General features: G+C 37.9%; 1 protein-coding gene across 1 annotated transcript in view; it reads right to left on the bottom strand.

Annotated features, from left to right (window-relative positions):
* LOC145980219 (uncharacterized) overlaps positions 1–22,580 on the bottom strand; it is a 73,517-nt gene that overhangs the window by 6,668 nt on the left and 44,269 nt on the right. Inside the window, exon 6 of the mRNA XM_083113240.1 lies at positions 15,989–16,138. Coding sequence (XP_082969366.1) covers positions 15,989–16,138 — 150 coding nt within the window. The remainder of the gene's footprint in view (positions 1–15,988; positions 16,139–22,580) is intronic.

The following is a 22,580-nucleotide window of genomic DNA, read 5'->3' as shown; positions in this document are numbered from 1 at the left end:
ACTCCTTCAGTCTAAAGTTACTGCAACGCTTTTATAATAATTACCAAAAATTACTGTGACTGAAATTAAATTATATGCGTGTAATATATAATTTTTGGTTTACATTCAATTTCCATGGGGGGGCGGCCCCCTTTTCCCCTTCCGGACGTCCATGCTGACTAATCAGAACTGGTCCTACATTTGTTAAAGGGAAATGGCAACTAATGGCATGCGCATACTAGAAATCGAACCTGAGACCCTTTCATTTATATGCGACAGGTTTGTTCAAATTTGGGGCTGGTCGACCAGCACACGCTTTTTTTCAGTGGACAAGGAAGTTTGTTTACGTTAATTATGTGCATTTCTATCGGTCATTTCTTACCTGCGCGGACAGCAACGCCTACACTGCATCAAATGACATAACCTAGGTAAAGTCCATCCCTCGTTTCACTCGCAGCATCACTTAATACTTTCCAACAAGTATCCAAGCACTTCAAAAACTAAAAAACTTGAGACTTTGACACCGAGCGACAGCGAGTCACGTCTTCGCGCCATTCTTTCTCTTTCGCGAACCCGAAGTGTTTCCACCTTTAAGGAAAAACCTCTGAATGCATGCAGAAGGTATTTTGGTAATGTATCTCCTCTATTTTAATTCATCGCATCTAATTCCAGCTTCTATTTGTTTCCACTCATCCATCTCTGACACAATCTTGCATTTATTCCAAGAAGTTCGGTGCAAAAATGATACAAGAGAAGATTGAATATGTAATGTGTGCGCTTCAAACTTGAACCGCACGCAGCAACACTGGAAGGGAGGAAGCAGCGAGAAAGGAGCCTTGTCCCGCACCTTCTGCGAGAGAACGAACTGCGCATGACCGTTGGGTTGAACATAGGTTCTGCAAATCTCATCTCCCATGTATTTTGTCCTATACCCTCCTCGCGCTTCTGCTCCCGCACGAAGCTTTCACAATGGCACGAGCTGTCCTGTGGGGGTTCAACTGAGGGTCTGTATCAGGGCGGCCGATTCGCGGTTTCTTCTTCTCAGCAAGAGATTTCGCCGTGTTACGGGCACAAATACATGACTTATTGTGTAGAATTTTTAGCGAAATAATGTGAAAATTTAAAGACATTGTTCATTGTTCATTCTCGAGGTGATTATCGTATATTACTGGGGGTTCACTGATCCTGTGCGCTATAGGGCCAACCGCGCCTGAGTCCAACTAACACTTTTACCGGGATTTTTCTGCTTGAAGTATATTTATATTTATTACAATTTGTCTCTCTTTACTTGTAAGACTCTGGACACTTTTATGCTTGATAATACCACCCCTTGCCATTTTGCTTTTGTAGAATAATTATAATAATAAATTCCTTCAAGAAATACCCAAAATGAGATAGCGCGTACGCAAACAACAAACCACTTGACCCCCGACAGGAGCCGCCTATTCACGAACTTTTGCCTGGCCATTCCCCGCCCCCTTCCCTCTTCCCAACACGTGTTTGCAGCAAGTGGCAACCGTCGGACGGCTGTTAGTTTTAACTCCCCAAATCGCGGTAAACACAAGAAAGGAAAACGTCTTTTTTTGATGGTCCGAATTGCAAAAGAAGATGTAAACCATCAAAGCCTTACATTTCCTCTGCTTTTTGCTTATTTATTATTTTCTCTTCGAATGATAATGACTTTTGTTTCTGACAGAAACACACTTGTTTAGGGGTGGTGATCTTAAAAGTAAAAGCCCATAAGGGCCCATACTGAACTCTTAACTTGGGCTCCACTATAGCTTTGGTATGACCCAGAAACAAAAATTCATTTTTCCAGAAAAATAGTAAATTTCCCTGACTTTTCCAGAAAAATAAAATCCCATGACTTTTCCATTTTTTGCAGACTGGTAGACCCCCTGTACATATGTCCAATAAAAAATTCTACTTACATCATCATCTTTATTTGATTCAGTGTGACTTAAGAGACCGCAGTTTGTGACTTGTGTACCTTTTCCCCAAAATACCATAGATATAATATCTGCCTAGTGCCTACCTTGATTAAATAAGGAGGGGAGGGGGTAAAGTGGCCTTCCAAATATGCCTCCTATGGAAAAATTAAGTACAATTAACAAATGTGCATGGTGTGCAATGTGTAGGTACGATTGATTCACCATAGTAACCGACAAAACTGGGAGCATAGACATATGTACCCTAATTCCAGCAGTTATGGAAATGAATTCAATTTCTTTTGATGCATGTAAAATATACTTTGATCTTAACAATGATAATAGATAAGGAGAGCACAGCTTTATGGTGTTCGCACTTTAAATCTGGCTTTGGTAATTACCAAAAGAGAGAAACATGAAGTTAAATAATAAAAAATGCAAATAGAAAAGTGCAACAACTAATATTAACACAATATGAATAATAATAATAAAAAACAAGAATCCAGTTCAAGATATTCCATAACTAACAATTTTCATAAATGAATCTTCCCCCCCAACAAATCATAAGATATCATTTCCCCTACTGGTATCAGTTTTATCTTTGAAACAAAACACAATTGAAACTACCATGCATAGAATACTAATTGATAATAGAACTTGCCTACTTTTGGGTTCTTGCTAACTAACTAACTAACTAACTAACTCTCTAGCCTTCTTAAACCCGAAGGTTCATGGCTGCAGCAACACAGGCCTTCCATCTGTCCCTATCTTGAGCAAGATCTATATACTCTTTTCCATCCCTACCGATTCCCCTTAGGTCCATCTCGACGTTGTCCCTCCATCTTCGTCTTGGCCTTCCTACAGGTCTCTTACCATCAGGTTTCCCAACAAGAATCCTGTGAACTCCCCTTTCCTCTCCCATTCGTGCCACATGGCCTGCCCACCTAAGTCTTCTTGATTTAATTATTCTAATAATATCTGGACATGAATACAAATTATGTAGTTCTAAATTATGTAACCTTCTCCACTCACCTGTCTCCTCATCCCTTTTAGGTCCAAATATTTTCCTAAGGATCCTATTTTCAAATACTCTCAATTTATGTTCCTCTTTCAATGTAAGGGACCAAGTTTCACACCCATATACTACTACAGGCAAAATTACTGTTTTGTATATTTTAACTTTTAGTTTCTTAGATATTAAACGAGAAGACAAAAGTTTAATAAGAGAGAAGTAACATGCATTTCCTGAATTAAGCCTACTTTTTATTTCCTCTTTAATATAATTTTCATTTGTTAATATTACTCCTAAGTATTTGAATTTGGAAACTGTTTCAAACGAGTTGTTATCAATAATTATATTTTCATTATTACCTAACACTTGGTTTCGGCCTGTAAGCATATATTTAGTTTTCTCTTTGTTAACTTCCAAACCTATCTCTTTAGCAGTTTTGAAAAATATTTTAGCATTATTCTTAATTGTATTCACATCATCCCCCAGTAAGTCTACATCATCTGCATATGCTAACAACTGAGTCACACCATTTAATTTTAGTCCTTCTTTAGTTTCGTTTACCATCCTAACAGCATATTCTAAGGCAAAATTAAAGAGCAATGGAGATAATGCATCTCCTTGTTTTAACCCATCATGAATTGTAAATTTGTCAGACATATTAATACCCACACGAATTTTACTTTCTGTTTCACTGGTGCATATTTTTATCATACTAACAAGCTTCTTAGGTATTCCAAACTCTACTAATATATTATATAATTTACCTCTTTTGACCGAATCATATGCTTTTTTGAAATCAATGAATAGCTGATGGACATTTTGATTATATTCCCACTTTTTTTCAAGTGTCTGTCTGATGTGAAAAATTTGATCTGTAGTTGATCTGTTGCGTTTAAATCCACATTGATAATCACCTATAATTTCATTAGCATATGGGGTTAGTCTGGTTAAAAGAATGTTAGATAATATTTTATATGTTGTTGAGAGTAGAGAAATTCCACGGTAATTATTGCAGTTCATTTTATCACCTTTTTTAAACACAGGAACAATTATGGATTCTTTCCACTGTTGAGGATTTCTTCTTTATTCCATATTAAACAAATTAATTTATGAATTTGACATATTAATGAATTTCCACCATATTTAATTAACTCAGCTGGTATTAAATCAATGCCAGGTGCTTTGTTATTCTTTAGCCTTTTAATAGCATCTTTAACTTCAGTCAAGTTAGGTTCTGGAACTAAAGGTTCTGCTGTGTGTACTTCATTCACTTCTGATTTATCTCCTACATGGACATTTAAAAGGTCATTAAACTAGTTCTTCCATCTATTTAGAATATCGCTTGGGTCAGAAAGAAAATCACCGTCTTTATCTTTTATCAAGTTTACTTTAGGTTGCCACCCCTTTCTAAACTCATTTACACCTTTATATAAATCTCTGATATTTTTATTTTTGCTGTTTGTTTCAATTTCGTTAATTTTGCTTTTCAAGTAATCTCTTTTTTTACTTCTAAACGTGCGGTTAACTTCTCGCTTTATTCTATTATAATTGTTTAGATTTGTATCATCAGAGTTATTTAACCACCTAAGTCTAGCCTGATTTCTTATTTCTATTAGATTATGACATTCATTATCAAACCATGACTTACTTTTTCTCGGTTTATGGTATCCTATACTTTCTTTAGCTGCTGATTCTATTGCATTACGTATGTGCTCCCAATTCTTATTTACGTCTGTTTCATTTATATTTTCATCATCATTTAAATCCTGCAAAACATCAAATCTATTTGACAGTTTAATTTGGTAATCTTTCTTAATTCTTTCATCAGTAAACTTTCCTGTATCAAATTTTAGAACTTTTAGATTTTGTTGCTTATGATTTATCACTGAGAGTCTCTCTCTTAATTTAGCAATTACTAAATAATGGTCACTGGCACAGTCAGCACCTCTATGTGTACGAACGGCAATTATACTAGTATGCCTTCTCTTATCAATGAGAATATGATCTATCTGATTATGAGTTTTACCATCTGGAGAAGACCAGGTATATTTATGGATATCTTTATGTTTAAAAGTGGTACTTTTCACAATTAAATTCTTTGAGGTTGCAAAAGTAATCAGTCTTATACCATTATCATTACTTAATTCATGAAGACTTTCTTTACCAATCGTGGGTTTAAATGTCTCTTCTTTCGCAATCTGTGCATTACAGTCACCTAACAGAATTTTCATATCATACTGAGAAAATTTATCAAAGACCTGTTCTAACTCTGTATAAAAATCATCTTTAGTATTATCATCTTTATCTTCCGTTGGTGCATGTATGTTTATTAAAATAATTTTACACCACCTACCCTGTAAAACTACATATGATATCCTATCATTAATAAATTCTACTGTTTTAAGAGCCGAAATAATTCTATTATTTATGAAAAAGCCTGTTCCAAAATTATGATTTTCAGTACCACCATAGTTCTTGCTAGTAACTTGTAAATTTTTGACAGCCTAATTTAGCTCACACTGTCCATTTTGAAGTTTTAATGCCTTTAGCCTATTTATTGTATCAAACAAATTCCTAAATTTCCAGGCTATAGTTACAGCAATGACAAGTCTATTGGCAACAAATTACACTAGAAACTCCATCTTGATAAATGGGCACATCATGCAGAGATACACTGAAGTCTAATACGTGAGTTGTAAATATAAAAGTGGCAACACTGTCAGGAAAAGGTGATAACAAAGTGCATGTACTATCAGACAGTGAGCAATGTCAGTTGGGGCCCATGTCGATGTGTGGAATTCCAAAAGTGGATGGTGTAGCGAGTGCTGTGTGTGTGTGCGAACTTGAAATAACCACCATTGTGTGCACTGCTCTAAAACATGTTTACAAAAGTAGAACTGCAATTGTGGAGGTTGTGTTGAGGTTCTTCTCACTGACACCTCCTTAAGATATGCATTTACCCATTGTTCAACTTTCAGATACAGCCAGTTATTGTCAATACAGGCTTCATGGAAGTCTTGATGACATTCTCAAACATTTTTGTCAAAGGCCACGTGAATTTTCATCCACAATCAGTGTTCTACCTTTGTGAACATGTTTTAGGGCAGTACACACAATAGTGGTTATTTCAAGTTTGTGCACACACAACAGCACTTGCTGCATCAACCACTTTTGGAACTCCACACATCAACATGCAGTGATTTATCCACATACCCCTAACACCCCCCAACACCCTCCCAAATTTTGACGAACACCCCCAAGCAGAAAAGTGGAAAAAAAACATGTAGGGGTGTGTAAATATGGATTTTTATATCAATAATAGAATGACAATACTTCAACATTAACTGAAAGGAACTATTTGTAGCTAACTCTACAAGAAGCATAGTCCAATGGACCTTTCGGTCAACTAAAACCAAAGTGTCAGGGAAGGAGGGTGGAATGTGCAGCATGGCCATTTCCTGTAGACACTAGCTCCCTTGACAAGGCTTCAGGCAGCTCCAGGGAAGGGACATTGCCATCTGGAAATGTCAAACTGACCTCTCGCTCTCTTTACAAGGAGCACATACCGCACACAGTGTTGACAGTTCAGCGCTTGAATACCTAAATAAATATTTCTTAAATACGTTACAGACTTGTAAATTCAACCCCTGAGTCAATGAAATTTATATTTTGTTGCATTTTCCTTTCGATTCATTCATGTGAAAAATGTACGATAAAAGTTAATACATCTGTTGTGTATTTGGAACACACGCAGATCGCACTCAAGGTGTCAAATAGATTATAAATAATATGCACGCATAATTCAACATTATTTAATTGATCACAAAATTCCATTCAACAAACTACAAGGGTCGTTCAAGGTTGACCGGGACTTTTATTTCTGCAGAGGAAATAGGTAGCAGAAGAAACACCAAACTATGTCAGTTTTTCAAAGTATTCTCCGTGCGCGCCGAGGCACCGTTGCCATCATTCTGGCAGCTCCCGAATTCCTTTGGCGTAGAAAGAACTTGGTTGTTGTCGTAGCCACTGGAGGACATCGCTGCGCAGTGCTTCATCTGTCGTGAATTTCTTCCCTCCCAGATGGTCTTTAAGGGGTGCAAACAAATGATAATCACTGGGGGCTAAATCCGGACTGTAGGGGGGATGGGGCAGAACTTCCCAGCGCATGTCGGCCAGAGTTGTTGTTGTCACATTGGCCATGTGAGGGCGGGCATTGTCATGGAGAAGAATGACATTTCCAGACAACATCCCAGGTCTTTTCTTGCGAATGGACTTTCGTACAGCACCACTCAACAATGTGGAGTAATACTGGGCATTAATCGTGCTCCCTTTGTCCAGAAAATCCACATGGATAACGCCCTTCATGTCCCAGAAGACACTTGCCATGATCTTTCCAGCGGACGGCTGCGTTTTGCTTTTCTTGGGGGGCGGGGAACCTTTATGCCGCCACTCCATGCTGCGTCTTTTGGTCTCTGGGGTTGAATTGTGCAACCATGTTTCATCACATGTGATGATGGATTGCAACAATTCATCACCTTCTGCTCGAAACCGATTCAGAAGCTGTTCACAGACCGTCCTGCTTGTTCTCTTCTGATCGAATGTCAGCTGGCGGGGAACCCACCTTGCACAGATTTTGTGGAAGCGTAAGTGGTCGTGAATGATTGTCTCAACACTCCCGACACTGATATTCACCTCGGCAGCAATATCCCGCACTGTTACTCGCCGGTTCTCAAGAATCATTTGCTCAACACGTGCGATATTCACTGGTGTGACAGCAGTCGGGCGAATGTATCCATGCGCTTCATTTGTCACCAGCTCCCGTCCTTCGCGAAACTGCTCACACCATTCGTACACTCTTGTCCGCGACATCGTTTGTTCACTATACTGTACTTGCAATCATCTGAAAATCTCAGCTGGTTTCACTTTCTCCTTCACGAGAAATTTGATTACACTCCGCTGCTCCACAGCCACAGACACACTGCTTGCCGCCATGTTCGCTGCAACTGCTGCGCATGCGCGAAATACGTCATGCCTGGCGCTAGTTACTCGTGAAGGAATACATTACGTCACCCGCACGTTTCATCATGATCCGGCTATTCATCGATTTTTTACGTACGAAAATCCTGGTCAACCTTGAACGACCCTTGTATAATGAACTTCATTTATACAAGATCAAACATAATCTGTTTTTACCCACATATCCACAATTTCAAAGGTCTTATAAACCATAAAGATTATTTACATAATAAGCACTCACACATATGACATTCCCTCGCGTTGATGAAATTTTGAGTCAGCAAAATTTGATTATCATTATTTTACTTCATTTTACCATAATCACTCAAATCTAATCTTTCCAGTGGTTTTCTTTGCCTCTGACTTCTCCTTAACACTATTGAATCTACTGCTTCACATCTATCCAAATATATGTTCCCTCTTGCAGCTTCTTTCACCACTTCATGATTGTCTTCTCTCTCGTAATCCTTAAACATATCATTCGCATCTAAATATCTTCCTTCGTGGACTTCTGAAGATGCGTCATTATTCTTATCACCTGTTTCATCACTATCATGATGATTTCTTCCATCATTTTCTCTCACATTCCTCCATTTTATCTGGTTTCCATGCACTAACTTAACATCTTTACCAACTTTAATATACCAAGTATATGTCCCTGCTCTCCGGAAAACTTCACCTTAAACATAGGATGCACCACTGGAATCTCGGTTGGCAAGTTTCACCCAAACTTCGACACCTCCTCTGGTATACTCGCATTTGTTTTTATTAGGAATATCCTGCAACTGATTTACATCATCTTTCGGTCTTGGCTCAAATGCATACATCATTTCAACAGGAGATTTCAAATTAACAGTAGAAGCGCCAAGCCGGTCATTTTGACCGTTTTTCAAATTTCAATTTCTGCTTTGCGCAGAAAAAAAATTTCTTCGTGCGTTGAAATTTTGTGACTTTTCCTAAAATTTGCAGTACATTATTACTGCTATGCGTTATTTACAAAAAAAGATAATACTAATGGAAATATTTGTGTTTCTACCTAGAAGCGCCGTTGCCGGTCATTTTGACCGCTAATGTATTTCAATGGAAAACCACTTCTCGGTTGGAACGTTTCACTTACAGTTTCTACTCCTATTCTTCCTTCCTCTTTTGGACTCTCCCATATATGTTGGCGTATTGTCGAAGTTGATAAGAAGGAGAAAGTGAAGACTCAGTTTCATTTCAGTTTTCTAGACAATGTGTCCTCAGTCCAGAGGAATATTTGAAAGTATTAGAGGAGATTAGTGAAAATGAATCCGATGTCGAGGACCCAGATCTTACTGTAGACGATTCCATGCTTCAACACATACAGAAGTGTACGGAAGAAGAAGCAGCTCGAAACCAGCAACCCAACAGGAGTTTGTCATTACAAGAACTTGACGCTTTCCTGGCTATTTTATATGCTAGAGGAGTGTATGGGTGCAGTTCTATAGACTACGATTTTTTTTTATGGAAAACTACTTTTGGGGCCACCTTTCTTTCAACAAACAATGTCAAGAAACAGATTCAGGGAAATAATGAAATATCTTAGATTCGATTCAAAATCATCCAGATCTGAACGATTACAAACTGATAAATTTGCACTCTGCTCTGAAATTTGGGACAAATTATAGGTAATTGTAGGAGTTGCTACACTCCAGGGGTAAATCTGACAGTTGACGAACAATTTTCTTTTCTTTCGAAAGTGAGGTGTAGATTTACACAGTATATGCCAAACAAACCAGACAAATTTGGTATAAAATTTTGGATGCTAGTGGACGTACATTCCAAATACATGTGCAATGCCTTTCCATACCTTGGGAAAGATGAATCAATGAATGATAATGTTAATGTACCTGAAAATGTTGTATTGAGAATTACTTCACCTTATCTAAATGCGGGTAGAAATGTAACTTCTGACAATTATTTCACATCGCTAAAACTCGCTGAGAAGCTAAAGGAGAAGAAGACGAGCCTAATTGGCACTATGAAGAAAAATAGAAAGGAGATTCCTAATGAAATTGTGAACATTAGAACACAAGTGTATGATACATGTTTGCTAAAAAAGGGGGACATTACATTGTGTGCATACCAAGCTACCAAACAAAAATGTTCTACTCCTAAGCTCCATGCATTCAGATGTAGAAGTAGATTTGCAAAACCAGAAGAAACTCCCAGAAACAATCAAGTATTACAACAAAACTAAATGCGGTGTTATGTTGTTGATCAAATGGCACTCAAATATTCAGTCCGTGCTTCATCACGTAGATGGCCGGTACATGTGTTTTACAGTATCTTAGATCTGGCAGCAATAAGTGCGTGGGTAGTTTACAAGGCAGTCACGGGGAGGAACGTTACTAGACATAACTTTTTGATAGAATTAGCTGAGGAACTGAGAGAAGGACATTTGAATACAAAGCCCAATAAAATATTGTCAACATCAATATCACATGTACGGAATGTAAGTGGCTCTGTTTCCAGAAAGAGGCACCAATACCAGGTGGCATTGTGCAATGAAAACAAAACAAGTGACATTTGTTCAATGTGCAACAAATATGTTTGTGGAGAATGTGTTTCTGGTGTAGGAAAGGTACTAAAATGCAAAAAAATGTAATATGTGAAATTTCATGATGGAAACATATTTCCTTGAAGAAAATGAATATTTATTGTTGTAATTAGTGCATGGAAAATAAAAATCGCTGGGTTTCATGATATGTTTGTATTTTTTTACAAAATATTTTGTTTTATTAGTAATTAGATGATTATTGGCAATATCCATTTTGAGAAATGGTCAAATTTTAAATACCGGTCATTTTGACCGGAGGTGGCGCTTCTAGGTAGTAAAAAATCCTGGCGCTTCTAGTGTTAACGATGTTTGGAGCCATTCAGATACTATGTAGCACATCTAGCAAAGCATTATTTAAATCAAAATGCTTGTCATCAATTCTAGTTTCGTATAATTTACATCTCAGAGTACTTTTTATAATTTGTACATGTCTCTCAGCTTGTCCATTACTAGCAGGATGATAAGCCGGTGAATGCATCAAAGCAATCCCTTGATCTTGGATTAGATTGGAAGGGAGGACCATTATCCGTAACTAAGGTGTATGGCTGATTATACCTTGAACTTAGCCTGGACATAAATCCTTTTACATCCCTGAATGATGTAGAAGATACAACTTCACATTCTGGCCATTTAGTAAATGTGTCAACGAGAAGCAACACTTTTCCTTGAAAATAGAAGAAATCCATGTGTGCTCTCTCCCACGGCTAAGTTACTTCCTTCCAATCATTGTATTCTTTCTTTTTGGTGTTGGGTTTTACGGCATTACAAACGTTGCACGATTTTACGTGATCTTCAACACATTTGTCTATACCAGGCCACCAATATCTTTCATGCAATAGTAACTTCATTTTAACTATGCCATCGTGATTCTCATGAGCTTTCTCCAAGACTTGCTGCCTCATTGAATTAGGTACAATAACTCTATCACTCCACAGCAATATATCTTCTTCACATTGTAGTTCATTTCTTCTTCTTCTCAGCGTTTCGAATTCACTTGCATCTATATTTGGATCCTTAATCTTAGATTCTGGCCAACCTTCCATAACGTACCTTTTGACCTGTTTCAACATCACATCTTGTTCTTGCAAAGTTTTGAAGACATCTTTCAGACGATCCGTGAGCTTGAAATCTGAATCCCGTCAAAATCAACTGTTTCCCCTTGCAACGGCAACCTTGATAACAAATCTGCTACTTCAACATTCTTCTTGTACACAATTTCATATTCATAATCAGCCAAGAACAAACACCAATGTTGAATCCTGGATGAAGCCATAATGGCTATAACCTTTCCATATTGTAGTAATTGTTTGGCGGGTAGTGAATCAGTCCATATTTGAAAATGTTTTCCATAGACATATTTTCTAAATCTCTTAAAAATTGGAGTTGCGTCTAGTTTTAAATCTAGTTAGTCTAAAATCCTTTATAGGCCAGCTTAAATCGCCATCAAATGTAGAATGAAATTCTTCCTTTAGAACATCAACATTGTCACATTTATTTGATATACGCATGACATTACGAACATCAGAGTTCATTGGATTATTTCCTGTGACATTGTGTGTAATAATATCAGACTGCGGAGAACAAGTTCCCCTTGCACAAATTTCAGTCAACTCACAATGTAACTTGGGGATCATAATTTGAATCCAACTTCTTCCTAAACGCGGATATTCTAAATGACAGTTAATTATATACAAATCTAGACGATAGAACTGATTTCTCCATGCAACATTCACATTAACTTTTCCCAGTAAAGGCATCACATTATTACCAGCACCTTTCAATGTACAGTTAGGTTCAGACATTTGTACATTTTGCAGAAACATTTGATAAAAATCTTTACTATACCTGCCGCAAAATTAGTTTGGTATTGACGCTTGGGAAGCACGTGTTGAAATCGGGTCTACGGCACTGCGGGAGGGTGGGTTGCTGGCATGCGAGCCAATCAAAATCTTCCCAGAGCTTCACCCAAGCCCTGGTTACCTAGCAACAGAAAACGTTTATCTCAGTGTTGCCGCTTATCGGGCGATTCTTCCTGCGATCAGATTTCATGTTGTTGGGAGAGGACGTGTTGTTTGTTTGTTGCGTTGCTGTGATATTTTAACAGGTCCGTTGTTTAGTGTTTATTGAATGGACTGGTTAAGTCATGACGTCACATCCGTTGATAGGCAGCCATATTGTTTCTAAACAACTGGTTGCTAAGGAAGCTATTGAAGGGCAGGTGCGTTGTTTTTAAGACTACGTTATGACTTCGATCAAGTTCCATGCAATTGTGGAGTACTTCCACGACGAAGTGAAACTTGTAGAACGAGGTGAAAATGCGGTTGATTCAGGCCACGTCGATAAAGTTACGTATGATGGAGATATGTCTTTTCTTCGTGGATGCATCAGCGCCAGCATGAAGAAAAGTTACGACGTGGAGGTAAGTGAAATTTGAGTAATGTTCTCTCTCAGAGATCCTTTTTAAAGAAAATTGGGTGCAATTTGTAACTTTGCGTCATTAAAACCTGCAACATATTGCAGACCAATACTGTGAAGGGAATGTCTCATTATTACTAGTATGTTGGATAACCCATTATTATCAAACTTCTCAGTACAAATTAACGTAATGAGTGAATAATTAAAATATTATTTGTTTCTCTTATCACTTCCTGCATCAACGTATTTGTTTGCGAGAATTTGAACATGTAATTAACAACATTTACCTACAGGTAAATGTTGTTAATAAATATTGAGCAGCAAGGGCGGGAGTGTAGCAGATATTAGTAATGTACAAAATTACTGTGAATTAACGGCCCAATTTCCTTTGGTTTTATTGCGATTTTATCATGCAATTTTAATATAGTTTGATTTTTCATTTACTTCTGTTAACACTTACTGCGAAGTTTTAGTGATTACTTAAGTTTTTTTGTTTTTTTTTAAATATATATACCTTCGTAGTTAGGTTAGGCAGACCAGGTTTGGTTCTCTTAGCATTAAAAGTGCCTAAATGCATTCTACTAAGGTTCCGATCTACTTCTACATTAATTCCCACAGGTCTACGATACTTACCGTCGCTTGTCAATGAAAAATGCATTATCCATGGGAAGCATGCCTGTGTAAGGTAATTTTGAAGTTGTGTTTTTCAACATAAATAACTAGTTTTTGAAATCCAAACAGTGCTCATTACTTTAAGGAAGGTTCAAATTTCGTGTGACAATGATTGCAAATTAGTCTTCATGCTATGAGAATTTGAAAAACAATCAGAACCGTGACTGACATGTACACCCTCGAAAATATCAACTACATTAAATTTAATAGACAGATTTCAGTGTTAACGTAAAATAAAATATTCATTAATTTATTTTCCTTTCATTAGATCATAATGTACATGATGTTGAACAGGTCAATTCATTTACAATAACATATATCAACACACTATTACAAGGTTTTAACATTTCTAGTAATTACATATGTTAGAATACATCAAAATTATTTTACAATTTGACAAGTTAGTAAAAAAATATTAAAAAAATAAATTAAAATGTTATCATACATAACTTTGAAGTGAAAAATATTATGGTGCATAATTAGATTTTTTCTGTTCCCATCAAACTTTTAAGAATGCAAAATGAAGTCCAGTGATTCTTTAAAAATGAGTTTCCCAGTCATCTACTTCTGGGTTATACCATGTGACAACATGTGAATCAACCAATGAAGAGGCAATTTTCAACATCACATATTTTTAGAAATAGGTTACGTGTATATTGCTGAGAGTTTGCAGTTCAGCTGCAATATATTTCTAAGAGCTGGTAATGTAAATATTGGTCTCATGTATGTTAATTTCAACAATATTGTGTTTACATTTTATTCTCATTGCGGTACTTTAGTATTATACGGACTACCTCATTTGGCTACGTTAAATTATATTCCCCTCACAAACATGGTTAGGTTAGGCAAAAAAGAAATGCATAAACGACCATTTGCTTTCTCAGAAAACAGACAGGTCTGAAATCAGGTAGTCCGTATAATACTGAAGTAAAAAAGTGTTCCCCTGTGCATAGCACCACGCCATGAAGGCGTATAGGGGGTGTGGGGGTAACGCCCCACACTTTCTTGATCCGGTCGTGAGTGGGGGTGATGTGATCAGCATCACGCCCCTGACCGCCTTTACCCCCCAGGGTTTCCCCCAGGTACCCATGTTATTCGACGCTGGGTAGGCGCCGGGGCCGCTTCCACCGTTAGAAAAGTTCCCGGATTTGAACCGGCCGCGGATCGAACCCGGGACCTTGAGCATGGTAGTCAGATGCGTTACCGACTGAGCCACCGCGGCCACTCATTGCTTTTAAACGTTTGCTTTGAATTGTAGGAATTTATCAATCAAAATATGTTATCAAACATAACATAACCTAAATCTAACATAAGTCCAGATCCCATTGGCAATTGGCATCTTATTTCCAAATTTTGTACAGTTACTGAGTAGTTGTATATACATGACACCCACACACCCCTATAATATATATATGTATATATATATGTGTGTGTGTGTGTGTGTGTGTGAAAAATAAAAAGGCCCAGTTCTGAGAAAATGGCTACCCAAATTTTGATTGCACCACATTCAAAAATTTTCCCCTCGTATAGGCATGTAATATTTCACATGAAATGATTCTTCAACACCTTTGCAACAGCATGTGAATTACTTCTATATGTGGCGTGTTTGCCTAAATATTGCAATTAGAAATTAATAAGATGATGCAAAATGCTCAAAATCGCACATTTTGAAGCCATCTAATTTCATAAATACAAAGTTCCTGCCTCAGGTGGCCCTTTCAGTATGCCAAATTTGAAATAAACCAAAAATTGAATTGTTGAGGACTTTCATTTGACATTGAGCAAGATGGGGGAAAAAGTACATATTGTATAATGCTGCTTTATTTCACTGGTACCAGTTTCATAGAACGGGGACACATTAAAATAGGATATTTTGTGTTTCGCATGGTTCGTACTTATCAATTGTGTATTGCGAAACATAGTTCAAGGTGCCATTATGCTTTTTACACGAAAACAAACACTTTTTCTACTAAAATAATGCATTTTTCTAACTGCTACCGAACGCACGTAACAGTGCGATATCGCTTACTTTGCAAATTATATTGCTTCTTTTGTTTTCGAATATCAGTGTTTCCAACCTTCTTCACCGAAAAATACCTACTATCGTGTTCGTCACGTGTGCAAATTGTACATTATGCGCGGGTAGCTGACGGATAGCTCCAGGAACCATTCCGATAAGGTTAGGTTAGGTTAGGCAAGCATAGTTAAAAAAAAGGGGGGTTGGAAAAACTGACATGATTTCCCAGTCAAATAGATACCACGATGAAAGAAAATATCTCGAATAACTTTGGATACCTTAGAGAAACTAATTTCCGTAAGTAGTTTCTTCTGTAAAAAATGAAGAAATGTGTCTCCGATGTACGAAACTGTTACCATTTCACTTACCTATATTTTCTTTTCTTCTTTTCTGGAGATGTGAATCTCACATATTTGTCAGCATTCCTTGTAAAAATGCTCGGCCCTTTACTTTTATCCCCGTTTACAAAATGGCAACTGCAAATTAAGGAATGTTTCGATGGAGATCGATCTTCTCTTCTAGGAAAAAAAGTAAAGACAACTATCATATCTGTCACTAATTTGGTTATTAGAAAGAAACAAAACATAACTCGTATACTAATATGAAGTAATCTAGCCCAGCAAAGTGAAAAAAAGCAATGGAAATTACCTATTTTATGGGTCTAGCTACAAGAATTATCTTATGTACGGCTCCGGCTTGCATATGAACTTTTTCATTTTTTTTTTTTGTTTGTAACTGTCTCTAGTAAAGTAAAAACTTAGTTGTCGCTATTTTATACCCTATTTATCCACTTACTAATTGCATCACATAAATAAATTTTGCGTAAATAAAGAAAAGCATCACATATGAAAGTGAATAACATTGAAATACTCTACTACAAACTAAAAATGAAGATTATCATGCACTTACAAACGAGCGATATTTTTAATTCTGATTTACATGCCAGAATACACCTTCTTTTAATGAAGTGTTCCAGGAAACCATTACAGTTATTTTATACCGAAGTTCGGAACGAAAAAAGCTATGAAAATGTCTAATTTTATTTCTACATCGGGATGATGATAATACTATCCATTATGGATATCTTTTTCTATGCATGTGCACAAATTTACTTTGCACTTACCTTATCACCTTCGCCCATTTCTTATTCTCAACTTCGTTCGTAGGGAAACGAAAGAATTTACACGAATCTCTCTCACTGTAATGTTTGCAGTCTGGTACAAAACACATAACCATCGTTTTTTTGTTTATTCCTACGCACTGCACGCCCTATCAACTACGCTTATCAGTTGATTGGAAACTAGCATGGCGGTTGCCTAGGCAACTAACCGGATGTGACGCACGACTTAGCCAGTCCATTTAGAGCATTCTTTGTTGTATATAGCGTGTTGTTTTAGTTGTTATTTCTTGTACATAATTTTCTGTTCTTGAGTGTGTCGCAGGCGCGGTTGGCCCTATAGCGCACAGGATCAGTGAACCCCCAGTAATATACGATAATCACCTCGAGAATGAACAATGAACAATGTCTATAAATTTTCACATTATTTCGCTAAAAATTCTACACAATAAGTCATGTATTTGTGCCCGTAACACTGCGAACTCTCTTGCTGAGAAGAAGAAACCGCGAATCGGCCGCCCTGATACAGACCCTCAGTTGAACCCCCACAGGACAGCTCGTGCCATTGTGAAAGCTTCGTGCGGGAGCAGAAGCGCGAGGAGGGTATAGGACAAAATACATGGGAGATGAGATTCCAGAACCTATGTCGACACCCAACGGTCATGCGCAGTTCGTTCTCTCGCAGAAGCCGCGGGACAAGGCTCCTTTCTCGCTGCTTCCTCCCTTCCAGTGTTGCTGTGTGCGGTTCAAGTTTGAAGCGTACACATTACATATTCAATGTTCTCTTGTATCATTTTTGCAACGAACTTCTTGGAATAAATGCAAGATTGTGTCAGAGATGGATGAGTGGAAACAAATAGAAGCTGGAATTAGATGCGATGAATTAAAATAAAGGAGATACATTACCAAAATACCTTGTGCATGCATTCAGAGGTTTTTCCTTAAAGGTGGAAACACTTCGGGTTCGCGAAAGAGAAAGAATGGCGCGAAGACGTGACTCGCTGTCGCTCGGTGTCAAAGTCTCAAGTTTTTTAGTTTTTGAAGTGCTTGGATACTTGTTGGAAAGTATTAAGTGATGCTGCGAGGGAAACGAGGGATGGACTTTACCTAGGTTATGTCATTTGATGCAGTGTAGGCGTTGCTGTCCGCGCAGGTAAGAAATGACCGATAGAAATGCACATAATTAACGTAAACAAACTTCCTTGTCCACTGAAAAAAAGCGTGTGCTGGTCGATCAGCCCCAAATTTGAACAAACCTGTCGCGTATAAATGAAAGGGTCTCAGGTTCGATTTCTAGTATGCGCATGCCATTAGTTGCCATTTCCCTTTAACAAATGTAGGACCAGTTCTGATTAGTCAGCATGGACGTCCGGAAGGGGAAAAGGGGGCCGCCCCCCATGGAAATTGAATGTAAACCAAAAATTATATATTACACGCATATAATTTAATTTCAGTCACAGTAATTTTTGGTAATTATTATAAAAGCGTTGCAGTAACTTCAGACTGAAGGAGTGTTTTTTGCTCCTCGTGGGGAAAAAATATATTACTTGCCCCTACTTGAGGACGTCCATGATATTCCAACAAAACTCAACTTTTTTCATAAAGGCACAATTTATTGTAGTTTCAGCCCTAAATTTATTCGCACACCCCTACAACAAAACTTTATACTCCCAGATAAAAAGAATTCTTGACAAAGCTTTTAAACCCTCCCCCATCCTTTTGTTGGGCGAAGGAAGTATATTTTGCGGAAAGTGAATATATGTCACATCACTTCAGTGAACCCCCGGGTAAATAATGCACGAGCCGCGCCTGGTGTGTCGTGAGCTTGTGTGAAGAATGTCAAGCACAGGAGGCAATACTCGAGATGACAATGTACCAAAGAGGCCATGCACTAAAATAAAAAGGAATTCTTCTCAAAGGACAAACGCGGGAGATGGTTTGTTCTGAGCAGGCACGTATCCAGGAATTCCTTTCGGGGGGGGCTCAACATCATTTTTTTAAGGGGTATAGTAAGAACCTCACAATTGTGTGTTTAAGACCAGAGGTGGCAATTGGGTTCCAAAACGGGGGGGGGGGGGGGTGCGGAGGGCTTTGCAAGGAAAGTTTACTTTCTCTTGGTAGCCAAGGCTTAACATTAAGAGGTCATAATGTTCAGGCAAAAAAATAAAAAATGGGGAACAACTATCTCTTAAATCGTTGCCACTGTAAGGCTATCATTTTAATCAGAACGTGAAATCGGAACATTTTTTACCACTCGACTCCTCTGTGCCGGAACCATCTCAGTATGTGGGCTTGTCCATTTCTTCTCATCAGGCATAAAATCATCTATGGTGTCTTTGAGTGTTTTTACGAAGCTGTTACACATGCACGGGATGGACAATCCACTCGACAACGCGAGATTCAAATTGTGGGCTGCGAACTGGACGCAGACAGCTCTCGAATATTTCTCTCTGATTCGAGCCTGAACACCACTAACGTGTCTTGTCCTCCCATTTTTTCAGCTCTTATAAAAGCCGAAACCCAACAAATTGTTCAGATTCAGGCCTTAGCACTCACAAGTGTTCAAAAATGGCTGTCACAGCTTCCGCTGTCTTGTCATATATCGGCACGAAACAAAGGAAGTCTTCTCGAATACAGCTGGATCACGAAAACCCTTCCGTTCCCAACACATCTAATGTTTCGTCTCCCAGTATGATGAAATGCTTACTCATTTATCTCTAGTGAAATGCCCAAGGGAGGTTTGGTGAGGTAATAACCCCATTTGACCCAGTATTCTTAAAAAAAAAAAAAAAGAACGTCAAAGACAGGGGAAAAATGGCAAAATCAGGAATGACCACCAACAATAGTATGCGTAACACCTCTCCGTTCCAAAAATCCTGGGCACGCCTCTCTTTATCTCGGACACATTTTTTAAGATCAACTCACCAGAAGTTTTTATCATCGTATTGGAGATTGAAGTAAGATGCGTTCTTCCTGCAGGTTTGGATATGATCCTTAAGGGTGCTGTCGTCTGTCTGCCTTCACACCTAACCTTAACAAGGCCCTAATTTTCCATCCTTGTGACTTGGATTTTCAAGACTTAGGAAGGTTTCAGACCGAAGGGACACGCGATACATGTCGATTGGAACGGGCCAATCAACAGCAACGTTTCACACCGTAGCGACACAAAAGGCCGCACAAACCTAATCTTCAGGCGACACGGTGTGAAATCTCCCTTATTAGGCCACTGTCATTGTCACCTCGAAGTAGTAGCTCTTGTTGACCACAGAAAAAATTATCCTCAACCGGTGATAATGCTCCTCAGTTTTCTTCTCTCTCCTATATTTTCTGTGCTTGTTCACTATACAGGCAACACCTTACAATTTGATATACACGGGACATGTACTATGTAGACATTTTAACGAAAAATCGGTTGAAGTCAAGGATGGCTAGGTGGCTCAGTTGGTAGAGCCCTGATTTGGGTTCTGGCAGAGCCTGCAATTACCGCCTAAAATGTCTACATATGCAACATCATCTTGCTTTCTCTTCTCGACAGTCATAAAATTTTCGGCTGTCTCTTTATGGTAGTTAAGTGTTTGAATGTGTTTCGAACCCAGTAGGCTTAAACAAAAGCATTTTTTATACCATGAAATTCTCGGACTGCATATACGAAATTTTGTTCTGGCAAAACTAAATCATCACTCAAAACTTTGCTTTTCAGTTGATCTATGCAGCTTATTTCTGTTTTAATAAACCACTCCAATATCCGGTACTTCTGAAATATTCACTTCAGAGAGAGAGACCTTTGATCTCTTCGGCCCTCGAACCGTGCTAGCGCTACACTGAGGCCCTGGAAGTTCCGCTGTCGTCAATGTCTTCATTTTCGTATCACTATATCTTATAAAGCAATCAGAGGACGCTGACTGATCTGATCATCAATCGACTGTGTGAATTGTCACACTTACCTCTGAAATCTCATTAACCGATTCTTACAGATCAACCGAAAAATTGAATCCGCGCATTTATATCCTCATTATATTCTAGAACGTTCCGCAGATAAAACGATTCGTTAATATCGCCAGTAGTTGACTCCTTCTCTCATCCAAGAACGTACCCTCTCCTGCCTTCCAGAGATTAGAAATTACAACGAATCGCCCTACGTGTGGCGCTACCTTTGTTGTGCAGCTTCCAAATGCTGACAAGTTTCTACATAGTGCTCAAGTGCGCTGCGACAACACCGAAAGCTCAAGAAAAGTGTACGTGCAATATTATCAACAACTGTTTTATAGAACATTCTCCGTCTTGCATCGATAATTGTCTATCTCCTTAAATCATCGTCACATTATTCAAAAAGCCAAAAACCTTATTTTATCTAGTGTAAAATAAAAAAAAATCATGGGGGGGGGGGGCTCGAGCGACCTCAACCCTAGCTTGGATACGTGCTATTAACAATGACAGGGTTATAGAACATTCTCCATCTTGTCTCGATAATTATTTCTCCCAAATTATCATCTCATTATTCAAGAAGCCAAAATCCTAATTTTATCTAGTGTAAACAGAAAAAAATCCTGAAGGTTGCTCGAGCCTCCTGATTCCCACCTTGGATACGTGCTATTGACAATAATAGGGTTATAGAACACACTCCGTTTTGTCTCAATAATTATTTCTCTCAGATTTATAAATTTATTATCTTCACATTATTCAAGACGCCAAAAATCTAATTTTATCTAGTGTAAATTGAAAAATTTCCTGAGGGAGGGGGGCTCGAGCCATTAACAATAACAGGGGTATAAAACATGCGCGGTCTTGCCTCGATAATTATTTCTCTTCTTACATTATTTTCACATTATTTAAGAAGCCAAAAACCTAATTTTATCTAACTTAAACTGAAAATTCTCCTGGGAAGAGGGTCGAGCCCCCTGTGCCCCATCTTGGATACCTGCTATTATCAATAACAGGGTTACGGAACATTCTCCGTCTTGCCTCGATAATTATTTCTCTCCTTAAATTATTGTCACATTATTTTATTTCACACCACAAGAAATCAAAACCTCATTTTATCTAGTGTAAATCTAAAACTTTCGGGGGGGGCTCGAGCCCCCTAAGCCCCCCCTCTGGATACGTGCCTGGTTCTGAGCACAAATAATTTGAGCAAGAGAAAAACAATGGGGCTCCAATCATTTCTGCAAATAAAGTTCTGGACAGGACTGCTGCTGCTTTCGGCGTGTCTAAGAACACTATTGTTACCATAGGAAAAGAAAAATATAATGTGGTAGAAATAAATAAATAAATAAATGCGAGGCTTCAAAATTGGAAACCCCAGGAAAGAAGAGGAATATCAATAAACGCGTGACAAATTTAGATACCTTTCAGCAAGATGCTATTCGTCGCCATATTTACTCTTATTATAGGAGCAGTAGCGTACGCAGGATTTCATCAAGGGGGGTGTTATTTCTAAAACTTTTTTCCAAATTCACATTACCATTGTTTTATTATACTTTAATTAAATAATAATAATCACAATTAATTAATAATACTTATAATTAATTAATTAGCTGAATTATTACTAATAATAGTACTAATACCACTACTACTACTATTAAGTAGTAGAGATCTACATAAATATAGTATTTATGAAAACAATAGAACGAAATTACTTTCTAGTCATTCGATTTTTATCAAATCCTGAGAGCATTTTTTTGTTTCGTTGTTACGAAATAATTGTCTGGTCAACGAGGTGAGACATTTCAAGGGTGAAGAAGATCCATAAATACAAGAAAATATATTAAAATAAATTGAAATAATCAAAGTATGGAACTCATCCAAGGAGCTGCGGTGATCTGGTCGATAGAGCGTCTGACAAG

The sequence above is a fragment of the Lepisma saccharinum genome, chromosome 27, assembly GCF_977018435.1.
Source record: "Lepisma saccharinum chromosome 27, izLepSacc3.1, whole genome shotgun sequence".
Classification (NCBI taxonomy): domain Eukaryota; kingdom Metazoa; phylum Arthropoda; class Insecta; order Zygentoma; family Lepismatidae; genus Lepisma; species Lepisma saccharinum.
The sequence above is the reverse complement of the archived record's forward strand: the minus strand, read 5'-3'. Positions and strand labels throughout refer to the sequence as shown.